General features: G+C 34.6%; 1 protein-coding gene across 1 annotated transcript in view; it reads right to left on the reverse strand.

The window, feature by feature from the left end:
- The window catches only part of ITGB6 (integrin subunit beta 6), a 36,122-nt gene extending 19,916 nt beyond the window's left edge, over nt 1-16,206 (reverse strand). The window contains exons 1-9 of the mRNA XM_062579121.1: nt 16,178-16,206; nt 15,641-15,717; nt 14,854-14,933; nt 10,307-10,511; nt 9,334-9,580; nt 8,310-8,475; nt 7,533-7,694; nt 6,756-6,851; nt 144-233 (exon numbers count right to left, since the gene is read on the reverse strand). Coding sequence (XP_062435105.1) covers nt 144-233; nt 6,756-6,851; nt 7,533-7,694; nt 8,310-8,475; nt 9,334-9,580; nt 10,307-10,511; nt 14,854-14,933; nt 15,641-15,701 — 1,107 coding nt within the window. The 5' untranslated portion in view covers nt 15,702-15,717; nt 16,178-16,206. The remainder of the gene's footprint in view (nt 1-143; nt 234-6,755; nt 6,852-7,532; nt 7,695-8,309; nt 8,476-9,333; nt 9,581-10,306; nt 10,512-14,853; nt 14,934-15,640; nt 15,718-16,177) is intronic.
- Nucleotides 16,207-16,474: the final 268 nt, after the last annotated feature.

The following is a 16,474-nucleotide window of genomic DNA, read 5'->3' on the forward strand; positions in this document are numbered from 1 at the left end:
CATAAAGGCTGGCACCTATGCATAAGCAACGATGGTCTTGTAATCAATGCAAAAAAGAAACAAAGACACTTGTTTTTACAAAATGGCAATCTAATTTTGAGACTATAGACATGCAGGAAGAAAATATATTACAGGCACCTTACCTCATATGCAGCAATGATCAGCTGGAGGATATTTCCAGAATCTTTCTGTAGTCGTCCAACAGTAGCTCCAGGAATAAGCTTTGCATAGTTCTAGAAACATCAATTAAAAAAAATTAAAAAACACTAGGCAACAAGGACCAAGCTGCTGGAAAAGAACAAAATATATTGTAGCCAGCTAAAATAAATAACAGTAACATTTTCAATGACTCTCATATGCCTCAGTAATATGTGTTCTATTTAGAGTCCTATGGAGAAGAGCTAGTTTCACTGATAGGGACATATATTGCTAAATCACCCATGTACGCTTTAAAGTTTGATACTTTGATTCCAGTTCTGTTTTTTAGTTTTAGAATGAAGATATATTCTGTCAATGATAACATTTTTCTTTAACAAAGTAACTCAAACCTGATTTGCCTGTTCTGTTGTTGCTGAAATATTTGAGAGTGGGGAGTCCTACATTTAATGCCAGTCTCTTCATTTTTGCAAGCAACTAAGCATCCTAAGTTCTTGTCAGTGAGGGCATAGAAGGTAGGAAGTTTAAACCATGGGGTATAAGTACTTAGAATAAAGGCCCTTAAAAAAATGCTGCTGTTTTATGACCAGTGTAATACTCCATACCTTTGCCAGGGTTCAGTGACTGTGACTGATAGCATACGGACTTTATGTTTATAATACATTGCCAAACAAATAATTGATTACAGTAATTATTTTTTTCTCTTTGCATTAAATTGCAATGTGACACTAACCTGACATCCATCAGCTAGATTTTAAATATGCTTGTTTTAAATTTATCTTGCCTGATTGTTAACTATATGCAGTTTTCTTGCTCGTAACTATGCCTGTGGAAAGTAATAAGCATTCATAGTTAAAAGCATGTATTGCAGCATTCATTTTCTTCTATGATTTATCATAGGATCAGCGCTGTTACTTTAATTTTAACAAAATTCTAAAGAACTAATAATAAACATAGATAATTTGATACTCTTATTCCTTCCTATACATTTCCAAAAGCACTGTGATTACTCTATATATTATATTTAGAAAACTTATCATTCATTAGATTTCTAAAGAGCTGTTGTAAATCTGTGGGATTAAATACATTTTATGTTACAGCTGGTGATTTTGCATTCCTGACTCCTCCTGTGATTAGTGCTGTCGGAAGGACTCTTCTTAGTATTTAGAAACTGGGCATTTTGTAAGCAGCGATGTTTCATGAGCTGATCATTAAAAAAAAAGAGATAATAAATTTGGATTTTTAAGTATAGAACCCTTTAATCTATGGCATGCAAAACAAACAGCAGGGATATACTATTCTGAGGACTTTGTCTTTTGTCTTTGAACAAAAATTTTCTGCATTGAGAGGCAAGGATGATTCCGCATGCCCAGTCTAAGTGTAAACCTCTAGTTCATCTGTTAAGCCTTACCTTTTAGCATATATTTTTGATGAACCATTAACAAGGTGAAGTAGACTGATACTTTTGCAGTGCTACTGTCATAAACCTATCCAGAGGATCTCATTGAATTTAGTCTTTCAGCAAATATTTATTAAAAGGTGAATTACCTTTTTTTAGAGATACTCTTATTCATGTTAGTGAAATCTGAGAATCACATCTCTGAGTTCATGGAGCTATGTCAAATTTTTAGCAGTGTAAATGAGAGGAAAATTTGCAGTATAAACAAGGAGAGTGGAGTATTGTGCCAAATTTATAATAATTATTTGAAATTCTGAACAAAGGTAGAGATTGGAGTGTTTTTAGCTGCAGTAGTAAAATACAGTCTGAAACACATTCTCCTCTGACAAAAAAAGAAAAAAAATGTTCAAAAGAAGAACAATTTCTGCTTGTACAGCAATCCTATTTACTTACGATTACTTAGGAAAAGAGGGGGGTTTACCTTATATATGTTTGAATAATTTTTCAAAGAATTCTGCTTGAAAACAACTAATATCAACTGCTTGCTAATCTCCAGTTTGAAGATACTCAAAATTTTAGGCAATATTAACTGCTTCGTGTAAACTTAAACAGTAGTATGTTTTTTTAAAACCAAAACAGGATATACAGAGTTTGTCAAAGTATTATTGTCATTGTGAACTTCACAGATACTTCTTAGGTAAATAGTTCTTTTAAGAATAAATATATCCCCTGCTGCTTTACTGAGACTTTCAGCTGAGACTAACAATGCAATAAAGTTAGACACTTCTGAACATATTTTAAAAGAACTTTTTTTACTTCTTTTTAATAAATAATCTCAAAATTTCAGGCCTCAGTGTAAGAAACTTCCCCTCCTCTCTTGCATTTAATTTGTAGTAGCCTTATAAATGTTTCAACATGAACAGTGCTGTTTTAAAAGTTCTTGCGGTCATGCAAAGCAATGCTGAGTTTAAATTCAATGCTCCCATGCAGCCATACAGCTATCTAAAACGGGGAGAGAGTTTAGGTCTGATGCTTTCCCTAACAAGAATGCAATGTTATAAGCATATATATTCTGCATTTGTGCAATCTATAGTATTTGTGTGTTAGATAATTACGCACACACACCTGTAAGCGGATAAGCGGATAAGCTTCAAATTCAGTCTGAAGGGGATCAACATATTAAATGACTGAACTCTTTGGGGCTAAACTTTGGGAGATTATACAGGGCTGGAAATACATGTTTGACAGTCTGAATACTATAGCTAAGACTGATGGAATCTATCAAGTCTATTTAAAGAGCTGCTTTCTAAGTTCTCACAGTCATTTTAATGTATGTTTATCCCAAAGAAGGGAATTATAAATAGTCATGGTCATTTTGGGGGTCTGATATAATTAGGTGCTGAGTTCAAATAGATTTTAGATTAGATATTTGGGGAAAAGCTTTCTACCTCAAAGGATAATTAAGTTTAGGAAGGGATTTCTAAGGGAGTTTGCAGAATCTTAAATTTTGAAAATTGTTAAGGAAAAACACCAGTCAAGAATGGTTTAATGTGGTGCCCAAACATCAGTTCAGGGTGTCAGGGAGTCAAAGCTCCCCCAGTCCCTGAAGCTTTCAAGACCAGTGGCAGCCTACGCTTCAGACTGCCTGGCTATGTACAGCATCATGGTGCCTCCAAATTTCCTCACGTTGTTAGAGAAATGGCCAATAAAGTGATCTTGCTGATACAATGAACTTGTACAGTGTTCCTCACTAAAAGCTAAAGGTAAAGGAATAAGAAGGTGCTATTCTGGGTTAATAGCTACCTGAAAGATAGGAAAGAAAGGTTAGGAAAAAGGTCCTACATCACAGCAGAGAGTGTAGATGAGCCCCTGAGGTTCTCCACAGTACTATTTTCTGTTTCTGCTCCCTGCGTAGCTCAGGGAAGACATCCAGTGTTTCATGGACTAGTTCCTGTTGTAGAGTTGTCCTGAGAAAGAATAATACTCCAGATTTTTTGCAAAAGTTATAAACTAGTGAAATCTTTCATAAATTGATTCTCAGATTATGACCTTGACAAAGGAGGAAGTACTCTGCACCTTGGAGCACAGGTTGCCTGGCATTTTAAAAAATATTGTGAATGCTGGATACTCAAAAGTAGGGGCAAAATACATCATCTAAAAAGGCATCCAATACAGAAACAGCTAGGTAGGTTTGGTGTTAGACAGAATATATTTCAGTTAACTAGGGTTTGTATCCAATGGCATTTGTTGCTCTGCTTTTCTCTTTCATTATTATTATTTTTTAATAAAGCACTCTATCAAACAGAGATCTTTCGCTGCAGATTCCTAAGTATGTCTAACATTCATTTTTATTCAGCAGAAAAATTATGTTTCTGAAACTATGATCCATTTTCCTCTGAATAGCTCTGAATATATCTTGAAACCCTTGATGACTTTCCTAACTCATGTTTTGTCAAAAAAGGGATATAATGCACTAACATGAGAAGTAGTAACTAAGATTTGGTTTTGTTGTTTCAGCTCTGAGCTGAATTAATTCTACCCTAGACATTGATCCAACAGGTCTTTGTTGCACTGAAGAACTCTCAGCTATAGAACTTCAGTTTTGCCTGTATATAATTACAGGTTGTGATCAAGATACCTCCTCTGTTTCATAAAGGTTTTCCAAGTTATTTCTGAGTATAGTTATTAGATTGGATAAAAATATTTTGAAGGTAGGCAAATCAATGTCTAGCAGGTGTATTTCACTTCTCATTCTATAACTCATCCATGAAATTCCAAATGCAACATTTTTTTAAAATAAGAGGATTTTATAGAAAAATATTTTTATCAGCTAAAACAAGGAAAATTTAGGTCAATAGTAGTAGTCAATCACAAGTGTAGTGGGATTCTATAGTCACAGGATAAATTAGTTAAAATTTGCAGCACTAATAAGCTTTTATTAAATCTAAGTATTGCTTTACGTTTTCTTTCTTAAAAGGGGCCTAATTAATGGCATGTGAATTCTTTTCATTAACATTAATCAGTGCTTCAGTAGGTGCTGCACAAAGTAGTTTGGAAGTATCTCATTGATTAACAAAGCCTTTTCTTTTTCAAAGAAACTTTTCTCTTACTTGCATTATATTTCCCCTTGGAAATTGTTGGTGGTCACCCTCAGAGTTGGCCAACAGAGTTCTTATCAGAGGTTTTCTGTTTCAGTATCTCTGTGTCAGTGTTATACCAGTATCAAAGTTATCAAGTGGCACCTTTTGTTCACTGGGAACACTAAACGAAGATTTATAACTAAAAAGAAATGCAAGCCATTGTAAATCCAACTGTAGAATTTTTGTTCTTGTTACTTCCTTTGTTAGAAAAATAAAGCATTAGTATCTTCTCTCTTGTAGGGTATATACCAATCCCATTGAATATACTCTATCTACTGCTTTCATCTTTTCAATACGGCCTTCTGTCACTTATTCAGATATCCATAGTTGTTATGCCCTGCTTACTATCCTGTACATGATGTGGAAAATCAGTGAAAGCAAATTAAAAAATTGTATAAGCCTTGCCACACTATCTTTCAAAAACACAGTATACTTTCAAGGGCATATGTAAGACCTATAAATGGCACTCTACTGTCACATTTTCATCCGAATGATTCAGATTTGTAAAACAAATGTAAATATCCAGTTCTCCATGCTTAAAGTGTAAAAAGAAAAAAGCTAGACAATCCAATTACTTCTGTGTGAAGGCTACGAGTTTTAAGCAGAACCAGTCAAATCTCTTATTACCATCACTGAATTATTATCTAGAGCTTCTTTTTGGAAGGACTGGACAAAAACATAAATATGAATTGCCAACATCCTTCTTATTTTATCTTAGGAAGCTTTTGGTTATATCCATTGCAAAAAACAGTTGAGCAAAAGAGAGAAAGGTGTGTATCCAAGCGCTGTACAAAAACCTCACCTTTTCAGCTGTATCCTTATAGTCATTGGTAACTTTGTCTCAGCTCACAGCTGGAACATCCAAAGGTCCAAGGGACCAAAATTACAATGGGGCTTCAAGAGGACTTATTTCTGTGGAAGTTGTAATCAGTGACTGCACAGATGTCTAGGCTTCTGGTGCACTCTACAACTTGTGAAACTATAATTTGAGTTATTCTTAGGTAATCCAGTTCCATGTCTTTTACAGGGCCATGGATACTATTTTCAGAAATTTCAAAATCAGCTTAGATATTGTTGAGTTTCTTTGGAAATCATGAATTCTAAACAAAGCTAAATGCTTTTTTAAAATGTTACAAGGAGACAGGAAGAGATACCTCTTATAGAGCAGAGGATACCAAATCCTCTCATATCTTTACTACAAGAGAAAAACAAATATGTTTTAACTCTGCTTATTTTGACTCCTTATTTTTAAACATGGACCTTGATTATTGTGCGTTCCAACCCTTTACCCAAAGTATCTTCAGAACAGGTTGTTTAGAACTGTGACTCTTTATTTCTGGATCCTAGAGGCAGAAGAAAGACTCCAAATTGGAAAGTACTAGTCCAGCAAGTTTAGTGACAAGTTGTGACATCTAGGAAAATGGACATGTGTTACTAGACAAACGTTAAAGTTGGTTTAGCTTAGTTGTTGGACCCAACTTCATAGAACAGGAAAGTCTGTGAGATTTAATGTCAACCATTCCTGCAATAAAGTGTTTTCTTGTCCCTCAGTGCAAATGAGGAGTGATACATGAGGTCTCAATGGAAGGAGACAGAGAAATAAAGAAAAATGAATAGAACTCCCAGATCAACTGAGAAAAAACATGCTTATCTCAGAGTTGAGCATGAAGACATTTTTTTCAGCACGTATTACTATCTTATAGAAGTAAAAACAGGCTCAACTATCCTTACCTAGCCTCATAAAATATAAAAAGCTAATCATAACGATTACACTGAATAGTTCAGAAATGTTAAGTTTGACAAGCCTATCTATTGATTCAAAAATTACAGCGTGATTCAACCTGAAATCCAATTTAAAAGAAGATAAGAACCTCAAAATCAATAAAAAAGTACTTCCTAAGTAAAAGAGACATTCTCTAAATCTGATACATAATTTAATAGCTATTTTTATTACAAAAATATCTTACAGGATTGGATCCTTAACACTGGAATTTCTCAGCTGTGAAAAAGGGTGAACATCAGAGCAAACACTGGATAATCAAATGTTTTAATTTGCTTACCTCATATATGTGAATTTGCTCCTTTGTTACAGCAAAAATTAGTAAAACATTGTTTTGCACAAGTTTGTCAATTAATTGTCCAATTGTGGGATACTCCTGAAAACAAATAGAAGACAGCCTCATCAATCTGTTTTTTATAGACATAGAGTTCCTAACACTCTCCCATGAAGTACACATTCAAATTATTATAATTAATACTGTTCTCTCAGTATAGGATAAACATTTATTTTGCTACTACACGTATACAAAACAAAAGACAGTATATATATATTTCTCTCCTTCTTTTTAAGGAAAACCTTTGAAACAAGTACAGTGTCTACCTTCATACTGGAACATTTAACTCAGCAGTCTGAAGAATGATACTGTACCAGAGCAACTGAGCATTTGTACTAGTTTTTACATTGGAAGTTTTTCTACATGAAAAGTGTCCCACAAATTCCTGAATTCCTCCTGAATTCACACCTTTTAATGCATATTTTGCTTTCCCTGTAATTCTAGTCAGTTCTATACCATATGTTTTCCAGGTTAGCGGAAATAAGATCTGTGCATTTTTTTCTCATTATAACATACCACAATTTCTTAGATTCACACTGTTCTCTTTTGATTAAAACTACAGCTATAAATAAAATAGATGATAGCAAATGCCTGGATCCCCCAACTTTTCCACATATCAATGATGAATGAGTCTATATACTTTCATGAGTCTTCTGAATTGCTCATGCCAGTCTTTACATGTGCACAATGCTAGAGTTGTACAAGACACACAGCAACAGTTACCAGAACAGTTGACATGGAATATTCATTATTGTGGTCCAAATGACAGTTCCCATCATTAGGAATAACAATCCCTGCCAGTTTACTGTCCATCCCAAAATGGGAATCAGCATCACTCACAAATACCAGCAAATGTAAAGAATCATTCCTCCATCCAATTTTTTCCTGTAATTTAAAATACATTAGTTCAGTAAGCTGTACTAAACTCACACCATAGAAAAGCAAGAAACAATCTAGAGAAAGTCATCTCAAAGCAAATGAATGGAATCATTTTAAAAGGATTGTCCAAAACATCAAAACATCTCTTTTAAGAGATGGTGTCATTCCATTGTCTTTGTCTAACATTTTCTCCTTCCAGTCTTGCGTTTAGTAAAATGTACTGGCTGTGTCCAAGCCAGGCTGCTTCCTCCTCTAAATATGGTTAATTAAGAATATTTAAAGAAAAAAACAATCAAGAAAGAAGATCCAGTCATTGCATAGTTTATATTTTTTTCCCCTGGAAATTAAAGAGAAGGACTATAATATTGCAATATATATGCTTAACTTGATACAAATCAAAAGTAGCAATAAAATATAATTTGACTGTGTTTTATAGTCTGACTGCTCTTTCACTGATGCTGCCAGGGTCCATTGCACTGACTTCACACAAGTATGACTAGGCTTTTGTTTTGCATTGAAAATCTTGAAAAAAAATGATCTGCTTCTTTGAAGTATAACCATATAATACCAGAAACATTAAAATACAGAATAATTAATATTATACCAATAAGTTTCAATTACCTTGCAAACAGCTGCCTGCATAATTGCATCAAATCCTCCCTCTGGAGTATCTATATTAGCAGAGATTCTCTGTCCTTTCACAATTTCATTGAATCTTTCTGAATCATTTGTCAATGGCAAAACATGTTTGTATCCAAAGGTAGGTAAGCACTCATATGGAACGCTTCTAGAAAACAAGTGAGATAGCTTATGGATAATGCAGGAATATAATCACTGCAATGGCTACTTTGCCACTGCAATCTATCTGTCCTGATTAGTTTTTAGTTTTCCATCTCTCTTCTATATCTGAGATAGATCTAGCAAAAAACATAAAAAGAATCAGTGCATAATTTCATTTAGCTGGATTATGCAAACAGGTCTGCATAAAACATGGAAAATGCCTCTGGAGTAATTCTATCAAGATATGTTTGCAGAGGTGCAATCCTTGCAGCACTCCCTGCTATGTCTCATTGTCACACTTGGAAGCACATGGGAATCTCTAGTTCCTTAGTCACATTCAGATAGTACCACTAGCCTTCTCCATTCTTGCTTAGGACTACAGAGAGAGGAATTTTGGGGAGCACTGCTTTTCCTCCACTCAGAGTAGGAGAGAACTAGGGCAACCTAGATTTGGGGCAATACTTCTATGTTTTAAGGAAAAAGGGAGGAAAACAACATTAAAAGATAAATTAAACCAGTATTCCTTGCTCATTTTGTATTTCCACTAGTTTAGTATAGCAATGGCATACCAATTCTTATATATATATTTAACCAAATTAAAAGAATGCATAATTATTTGGAATACCAGTATATTAATCCGTTAAATGCATTTGTAACCAGCAGCAAAAGCTAAAAAGCAGAATCACTCCAAGACTCTGTTCTTCAAATAACATAACAAACAATAGAATTTGAAACTAAAATAAATTCATTACAGCTGGAATAGGACAGGGGCTCCGGTGAGGGTGTGAGTTGAATTTTTTCCTTAAGATTAGTAGTATGACTTAATGATAGCATGCATATAGATGTAGGTACTTTCCCTGCATACCTGCAAGGGTTGTTTATTTCTTCAGCTGTAGTTTTGATAAATGGTGAAACTGGTTTTTCAACAAAAGATCCAAAACCCAGTCTGAAGTTGCTTGTCAGTTTTGACATTTCTTTGGAAAGAGTTGAACCTAATTCTTTTATTGTATTCAGATCATCATCCATTGAAGCTGAAAGATCCATGAGGTAATAGAGATCAATTGGATAATCTTCACTTTGGCGAACTTTGATCTCTATTGTTTCTTCATGTCCTATTAAAGTTGTAGGAATATAGTATACATATTAACAATTCTAAATAGATCATGTTATGAGTAATGCCAATTTGTTCATAAAAACTTATATATATATATATATATATATATATGGTAAAAATGTTGAATTTTTAAATCATCAATATAATTAACATAACAACTCTAAAAATTCTCTGCTAACAAAAATTCCAAACAAGGGGTCTGAAAAATCAAAAGGATTTCTTATGTATTTTCTAAACAGTTCTTCAGTAAAGCAGTAACCATAAAATTTGGAAACAACTCTGATTGCTGTAAATTAAAAATATAAGAACACCCCTTTGGCAAGATATAGCTTTAGAAAATTTAGATATGAAACCAGCTGAAACTTAAGGCAGTACTTACAGAAAATACTATGCACTTCAGAAATTTGAACAAAAATCAGAGTGTACACGTAGGTTTTATTCTCCATGCTAGCACTGTGATGTGGCTTAACTGGGTGTTTCTAAGCTTCTTTATTCCAAATTTCCTCTAGGACAAATTCATATCTCAGGTACCCTAAAGTAGGTCTGGAGAGCTTCCATAATTGTCACTGGTACCTTGCAGATCCTCAATGTAAGATTTTATACTGCACAAACAGCAATTAACTTTGGACACAACATAGGTATTTTCAGACTATTTAGCCTGGAAAGCTTAGGTATATCACATCAGCCAAACAAAAAAATCCTGCATTTGAACAGAGCGACCTACCTGGTCGCAGCCAAAGAGTTAATTTTTGAGGAGAAATCTGTGTGACATCAGAATTGTTCTTCTGTATTCCGATACTAAGGGGCTTGTTTTTGTGAATTTCTACTTTGGAAATGGGAAATTCAATCAAATTCAACTGGCATCCTTTTGATAAAAGATTTTCCAGTGTATCACACCTTCCATGAATTCCAACTGAGTCCATATAATTCTAAAACAAACAGGAAAAGGAATGAATGAGTTAAATGTACTTACTGATCACCACCAGCAACTCATTAAGGCTCATAGTGACTGCAAAACAGTGTGGAAAGAGATCTAGGTGGCATAGAAATCTAAATTTGCCCTCCATGGATCATGTCACACAGGTGTATAATTAATGTAACTTACACCTATTTGATATTCTGGGAGAAACTCTTCTATTGTTGGGGAATGGGAATCGTGCCACTTGCATTTGGCTCCTTGCAGTACTGGGAGTGTCAACACAAAGCACATATGAGCCCGTTTTTCTAAGGAAATCACTTACAGGACTATGTTGCAAATTTGTCAGTCTTTCCTTAGTAACTTTGAACTCCTGACAGTCCAATGTCATTTAACAACACAGGAAGTCTCACAGATAACACATTCCTACAAGTTTTGTGATAAATTGGAGGTGGGGTATGTTGTGTTCACAGGATAATTTGTTTTTTCTGACCTATTCTTTCTCCGCAACATTCATTTTACACATTTACTAAAGCTGGCCCTGTTACTCTGCCTGACATTTAACAAGCTCCACAGCTTCCAGCACTTCGGAGCAGCTGAGGCTCCAAGTACGCTCACATTTATCCAGTTACATTGAGCCCAGCATCCTACTTGACCTTCTCCCATACAGAGGAAATAACAAGCCTATTGATATCGGTTGCATATCTTGCAGTTTATTTTCTGTTACCCATTTCAAAACACTTGATATGCATTCCTTCCCACAACAGTACTGTAAAGTAAGTATTTTCCCTGCATTACAGTGAAGTTAATGGTCAGATTTACAAAAAGGCTTCTGTTTTATTGCCATTATCTATAGCTATGTCTAAAGTTTAGATCTTCAAAATCTCCAATCATCAACTGCCCTTTAAAGAAGAAAACTCCTAAATTTCTTAGGATCTCAAAGATTGGTTGGTGTCATGATTTCTGCCAGTATTCATGTGCATACATCCCATCAAATGGCCATGAAAGTGTCTAAGTTTAATTTCTGATGGGATTCTCAAATGGAGCATTCCCCATCTTTATGGTTACCAGAGCCTAAGCTAGTTTTAAGATTACCAGTTTCGTGATTAAAGCATTGGACTGGTAGGCAAATGACAAATTCAAACCCTCACTGTACCTTATGTGGAGAAGGCTTTAAATGTAAATTTTCCATCTGTTATGAGTAGGCGTTTAACCATTTCTACTCAGATACCCTGTTCTGGATCTCTCTCAAGCCTACATTGTTGCAGTTGTTTTATTCTATATAAATTAAACATTCATTGAGGTAGATCATTGGTTTTCAATCTTTTGTAATCTTCCAGACCCCTAAAGCAGTTGGAGTCTGGAGCCAAATTTACACACAATGGCAACAAATTTGTTTTCCTAAGTTATCTTTCCTGGATCCTTCAGAAGTAGACTACAAATTTCCAGGCTACAAACTGCGAAACATATACATGTAGTAGAAATGGCTCAGAGCTTCTCAGTAGCACAAAGCTGAGTTTTGCCACTCCAGTGATGAAGGGCTGTGCTGGACAGCCTCTCTAAGGGGAAGAGCAGGAACAATAAGGGAAGATAAGGCTGGAGGGAGCTGCAGTCAATCAGATTTTTTACTGCCTTGGCTATAAGGCAAGGTGGACAAAGTGGGTGGACAAAGATGTCTATGCAGTTTCAATCCCTGACTCAACAAATATTTTACATTTTATCTCCTCTTCTCCTCTGGTTTTTGTTTTTCCTGTGAGACAGGAATGACCTGTGTAAGATAGGAGATGATTCATAGCAATAAATCCTCACTACAATGTCACCGGGCTAGGTCCCATTATTTTCCTCTCTTTTTTACAGTTAGCTCAAATGCCATATTCTCTCATCAAGAGACTGGTCTCACTGAATCCAGCTTATGGGTAACGAAGTTCTCCTACTCATCGTGTGGGGAGTGCAGCTGAGACAGAATTCCCCTGGGCAGCAGGATGTCCAACAGCCAAGTGATGCAATGCTAAGGATAAATCTGCTCTGTGAATCTAGTCTGCTGGGCGTTTTGACCTTCTGGGAACCATCTGTCAGAACCAGCACTAAAATGTTCGATTTCTGGTTCATGGTCATGGGCCCACAACACAGGGCCATTTCTTTCTCCCAGACTTTCACAAACCATTTGGGACTCAGGCATTAAACCACAAATGTTCTCTAAATTCAGACACTGAGAAATTTTCTATCCAAATAAGAAAAAAAAAAAGTACTTTAGATCTATTATGAATAGGACTTAGCCCCTCATTTACCACTGAAATTTCAGCCCTCATGGTTGAAAGTTTTCAGGGATCCTATATATTTCAGTTTAAGCAGTCCTGAGACACTAAATGGGAATAATGGTTTATTGTGCTTCAGCAAAATCTGATGTCTTTTCTCAGACAATACTATCATGAACTGTTTCTTGAACACAGTGCATATAAAAATTATGTACTACTCTAAAAACTTCAGAGGGAAAACAGTATCATTTCCCGTAATTACACACTTTGAATAGCTGTTATTTCAAAAAATGCATGAAGAAGTAAATTCATATTTCAAAGATAGTTACAAAGGGTATGTTTTTGTCCTATAGAGAAAATAGGTTACTTGGAGGCATTTTAATGTTCATTCTGACACTAAAGCTCCCAGATCTTTTGCATTTTAGGTGTGTTCCTTATCAAACAAGTTTATGAGCCTATGAGCAAAGAAAAAAAATCACATTTATTGCTCTGAAATTTCCAGTAATTGCACATTTTTAAAAAATCAATAAGTTGGCTTTCATTTTAGTTTTCTGAAAACACATGGCAGCAGTCCAAATTATGTGATCAAATTTCATTTCAAGAAAACCCTGGTTTAGAAGTATGAACATTAAAAACTAGTGAAAACACAATGATGATTGCTTTTTCCTGTAGTATTATTGTTCACAAATTACTAAATTATTTTTAGCAAACATGTTTTAAGAAAAAGTGCTCTTTGGTCTCTGTATACTTTATAAAGCAATACATTAGTGTCATCATAGATATATTTGTGCTATTAAAAATATTTTTTGGAAGAAATACTTCTTTCAGCAAAGCTATGAATTAGAAACTATAATGAAAAATATTCAAAGCATTTCCCCTATCATACCTTACAATATATATTGTGTTTCTAAACAGTTGCTATACTTTTTAAAGAATATATACTTGCAAAATTTGACTCCTTGAAGCATTTTACACCATTAATCACCACTGAGAAGAAAATAATTTTAATAGTGCTTCTCAAACTTTAGGAAGAAGTCCTTACGTTATCATATGCAAAGCAGTTGTTTGAGACAACTTCATGGGATTTGAAATAAATGGGTACTATATGCTTTGCTGATCTCTATTCTGAAACATGCTAGCTATTTATTAGTGTTATCATCTGCCAGTGACTAGATTTTGGATGCAATAGATTCACAAAAACATTTCTGTCTATCTATATAAGATATAAAAATCAAGCTCTCCAAAAGCTTGATTGACAAAAACTGGAGTCTCTTCCAGTTGATGTTCAAAAATTATAACAAGTTATTCAGAAATACTAACAGTTCATAAAGCATTTTAAAAAGATGGCCCTAAGTCTCATTGGTCTAAGGTTATTTTATTTCTCTGTTATTTCTGGAAGATTTTTAATTGCAATATCCAACTATTTTGCAAAAATCAATGAATTAAGATCTAGAATATTTGCTATGCAGTAGGGAGATACGATTTTTCATCTTTTACAGATGAAAATTTTTTAAAGTTTTTTTTTTAAAAAGAGATGTTAAGTGACTTGCCCAAGGTTACACATAAAGTCTACAATGAATATGTAGGAAGCAAGCCCAGATATTTATTTCAAAGCCCTGTGTTTTAGCCAAAATATTGGCATCCTATATCATACTAATCATAAAATTGACACTATCATCATATCTAAAATCAGTCACAGATTTATCATTTGTATATGCAAACTGACCATAATACCTTCTGTTTACCCTGTCTGGCATAGTATAAAATACATAAATTCCAGACTGATAGGTAACTTGATGTCTGGTACTTTGTCATGAGCACTGTGGGTGAGTCAGCCCTGAGAATGATGACCTGAGTTCTTCTAACAGCGCTTTTATTTCTGCCTAAGTTGAAGAATTTTTTTTAAAGAAAAAAAGAATAAGGAACAATAGACCATAAGGTATAGATTTGAATTCCACTTCAGATTCCCAAGAAGGCTGCCCTAAGCATTGCATGCATTACAAAACCGTGCGCTGACCCAGTTAACTCAGTACTTCATCACTCAGAGCTACTACAAACACTTCAAGTCTTCTTTGAAATTTTTTGTGTCATTTACTTTACCTCTTGAAAACACCAAGCACAGTGTGGTCCAGAAAGCAAACAATCTTCGCAAGTCACTGCACTTTCCTGAGAACAACTCCCTACATTTAAATCCAAAAAGACAAAAGATAATTAATAATTTGTTTAATCATTCAATATATGAGGAATCTTGTTGTTTAGAGAATGTGAGAGATGAAAAAGATGCATATTTAGCATTAATGATAAAATTCCTTCAGAATGATATTTCTATTGGTAGAATGTTAACTCTGGAAAAAAAAAAACAACTGCTGACAATTAATCTACTTACTTTTACATGCTTTACAGATCCTCATTCTCTGGAAATATGTTACTTGTTTTCTCCAGTGTATTTGATAAATTATTACATTTATTTCTTGTGTGATACACTTAACATAACAAGAGACATTAAAAAACAGATCTGTGTTCACTCTACATGCTTAAAACTGTTTCACTTAGATCTTTAGATACTTTATATGATTTTAACTTATTATGCAAGTATAAGTGAAACACTGAGTCATGTGAATAGTATTAATTTTTTCAGTGGATCAAACACTGCTTAATAGATCTAAAATAGCTCAAACGCCTGTGTCTTTCATACATGTGCTATGTAATGACCACATAAATCTCAGACGAATTCACAGGATAGCCCTACAGCAGTTTGTTAAAAAAAATAAAAAATTCATTAACCAGAAAGGAATGACTACGTACGAAACACAGAAAGCTGCTCAGTCTCAACTTAAAACAAGAAACAGTATAAAAATAGTTTTGAAATGGAACTGACTAACCTTACCTTGTACATTGTTATTTCTTTGCAGAAATAGGAAAAAGAGGCAAAGCAAGGCAATCCCCATTCGTTTTCAGTGCTGGCTGTGTGGCAAAAAAATATTAGCATGTTAATTATCATCCGCATAAAGGCAGAATGTCGTAAAAATCATACACACATACAAAGTGTATGTTTCAGGATATCACCTACACTGGACTGTGAAGAAACTTCAATGCTATCAGGACAAAACATGAATAAAAATGAAAAGAAAGCTACCTGGACAGGTAAAGACGGCAAGCTTTGCATAAAAGTAACCTGAACATGGTTATCACTTCCTTGTTTTCCTGTACTCCTTATAAGGTATACAATCAGAAGAAAGGGGAAAATTCATTCAGGTGAAGATTTCTGTCAATTCCAGTTTCTCTGGGTCCTAGAGAAACCTATCCACGAGACCATTACTGACTATACAGCAGCTCTGAAATACTCCTCTAAAATAACTCCCTTAATTGTTCCCTAAGAGAGTTCATTAGGCAGACAGGTCATACAATTGCTAAGTGATTATACCTGGAGAGATGTAAAAATCCCATTTTTTTCAGATTTCCTGATGTGGAAAGGCAGCTGTGGAAAAAGCAAAAAGCAACACTAATTATAACTGAGGAACAGGCTTCAGTAATTCAAGATACAGGAGTACATTTATGTTATTAACAAACGTTGCAAATTGAAAGGGAAATATATTGGTTGTGGGGTTTTCAATATGTAGAAGAATTGTGTTCCCAATTCTGCAGATGACTTGGAAAAATCATTTAAAGTTTGATTCTTCTCTAGCAAGTGGCCCGGCATTCTGCATCACAAAGAAGTTAC

The sequence above is a fragment of the Rhea pennata genome, chromosome 6, assembly GCF_028389875.1.
Source record: "Rhea pennata isolate bPtePen1 chromosome 6, bPtePen1.pri, whole genome shotgun sequence".
Taxonomy (NCBI): domain Eukaryota; kingdom Metazoa; phylum Chordata; class Aves; order Rheiformes; family Rheidae; genus Rhea; species Rhea pennata.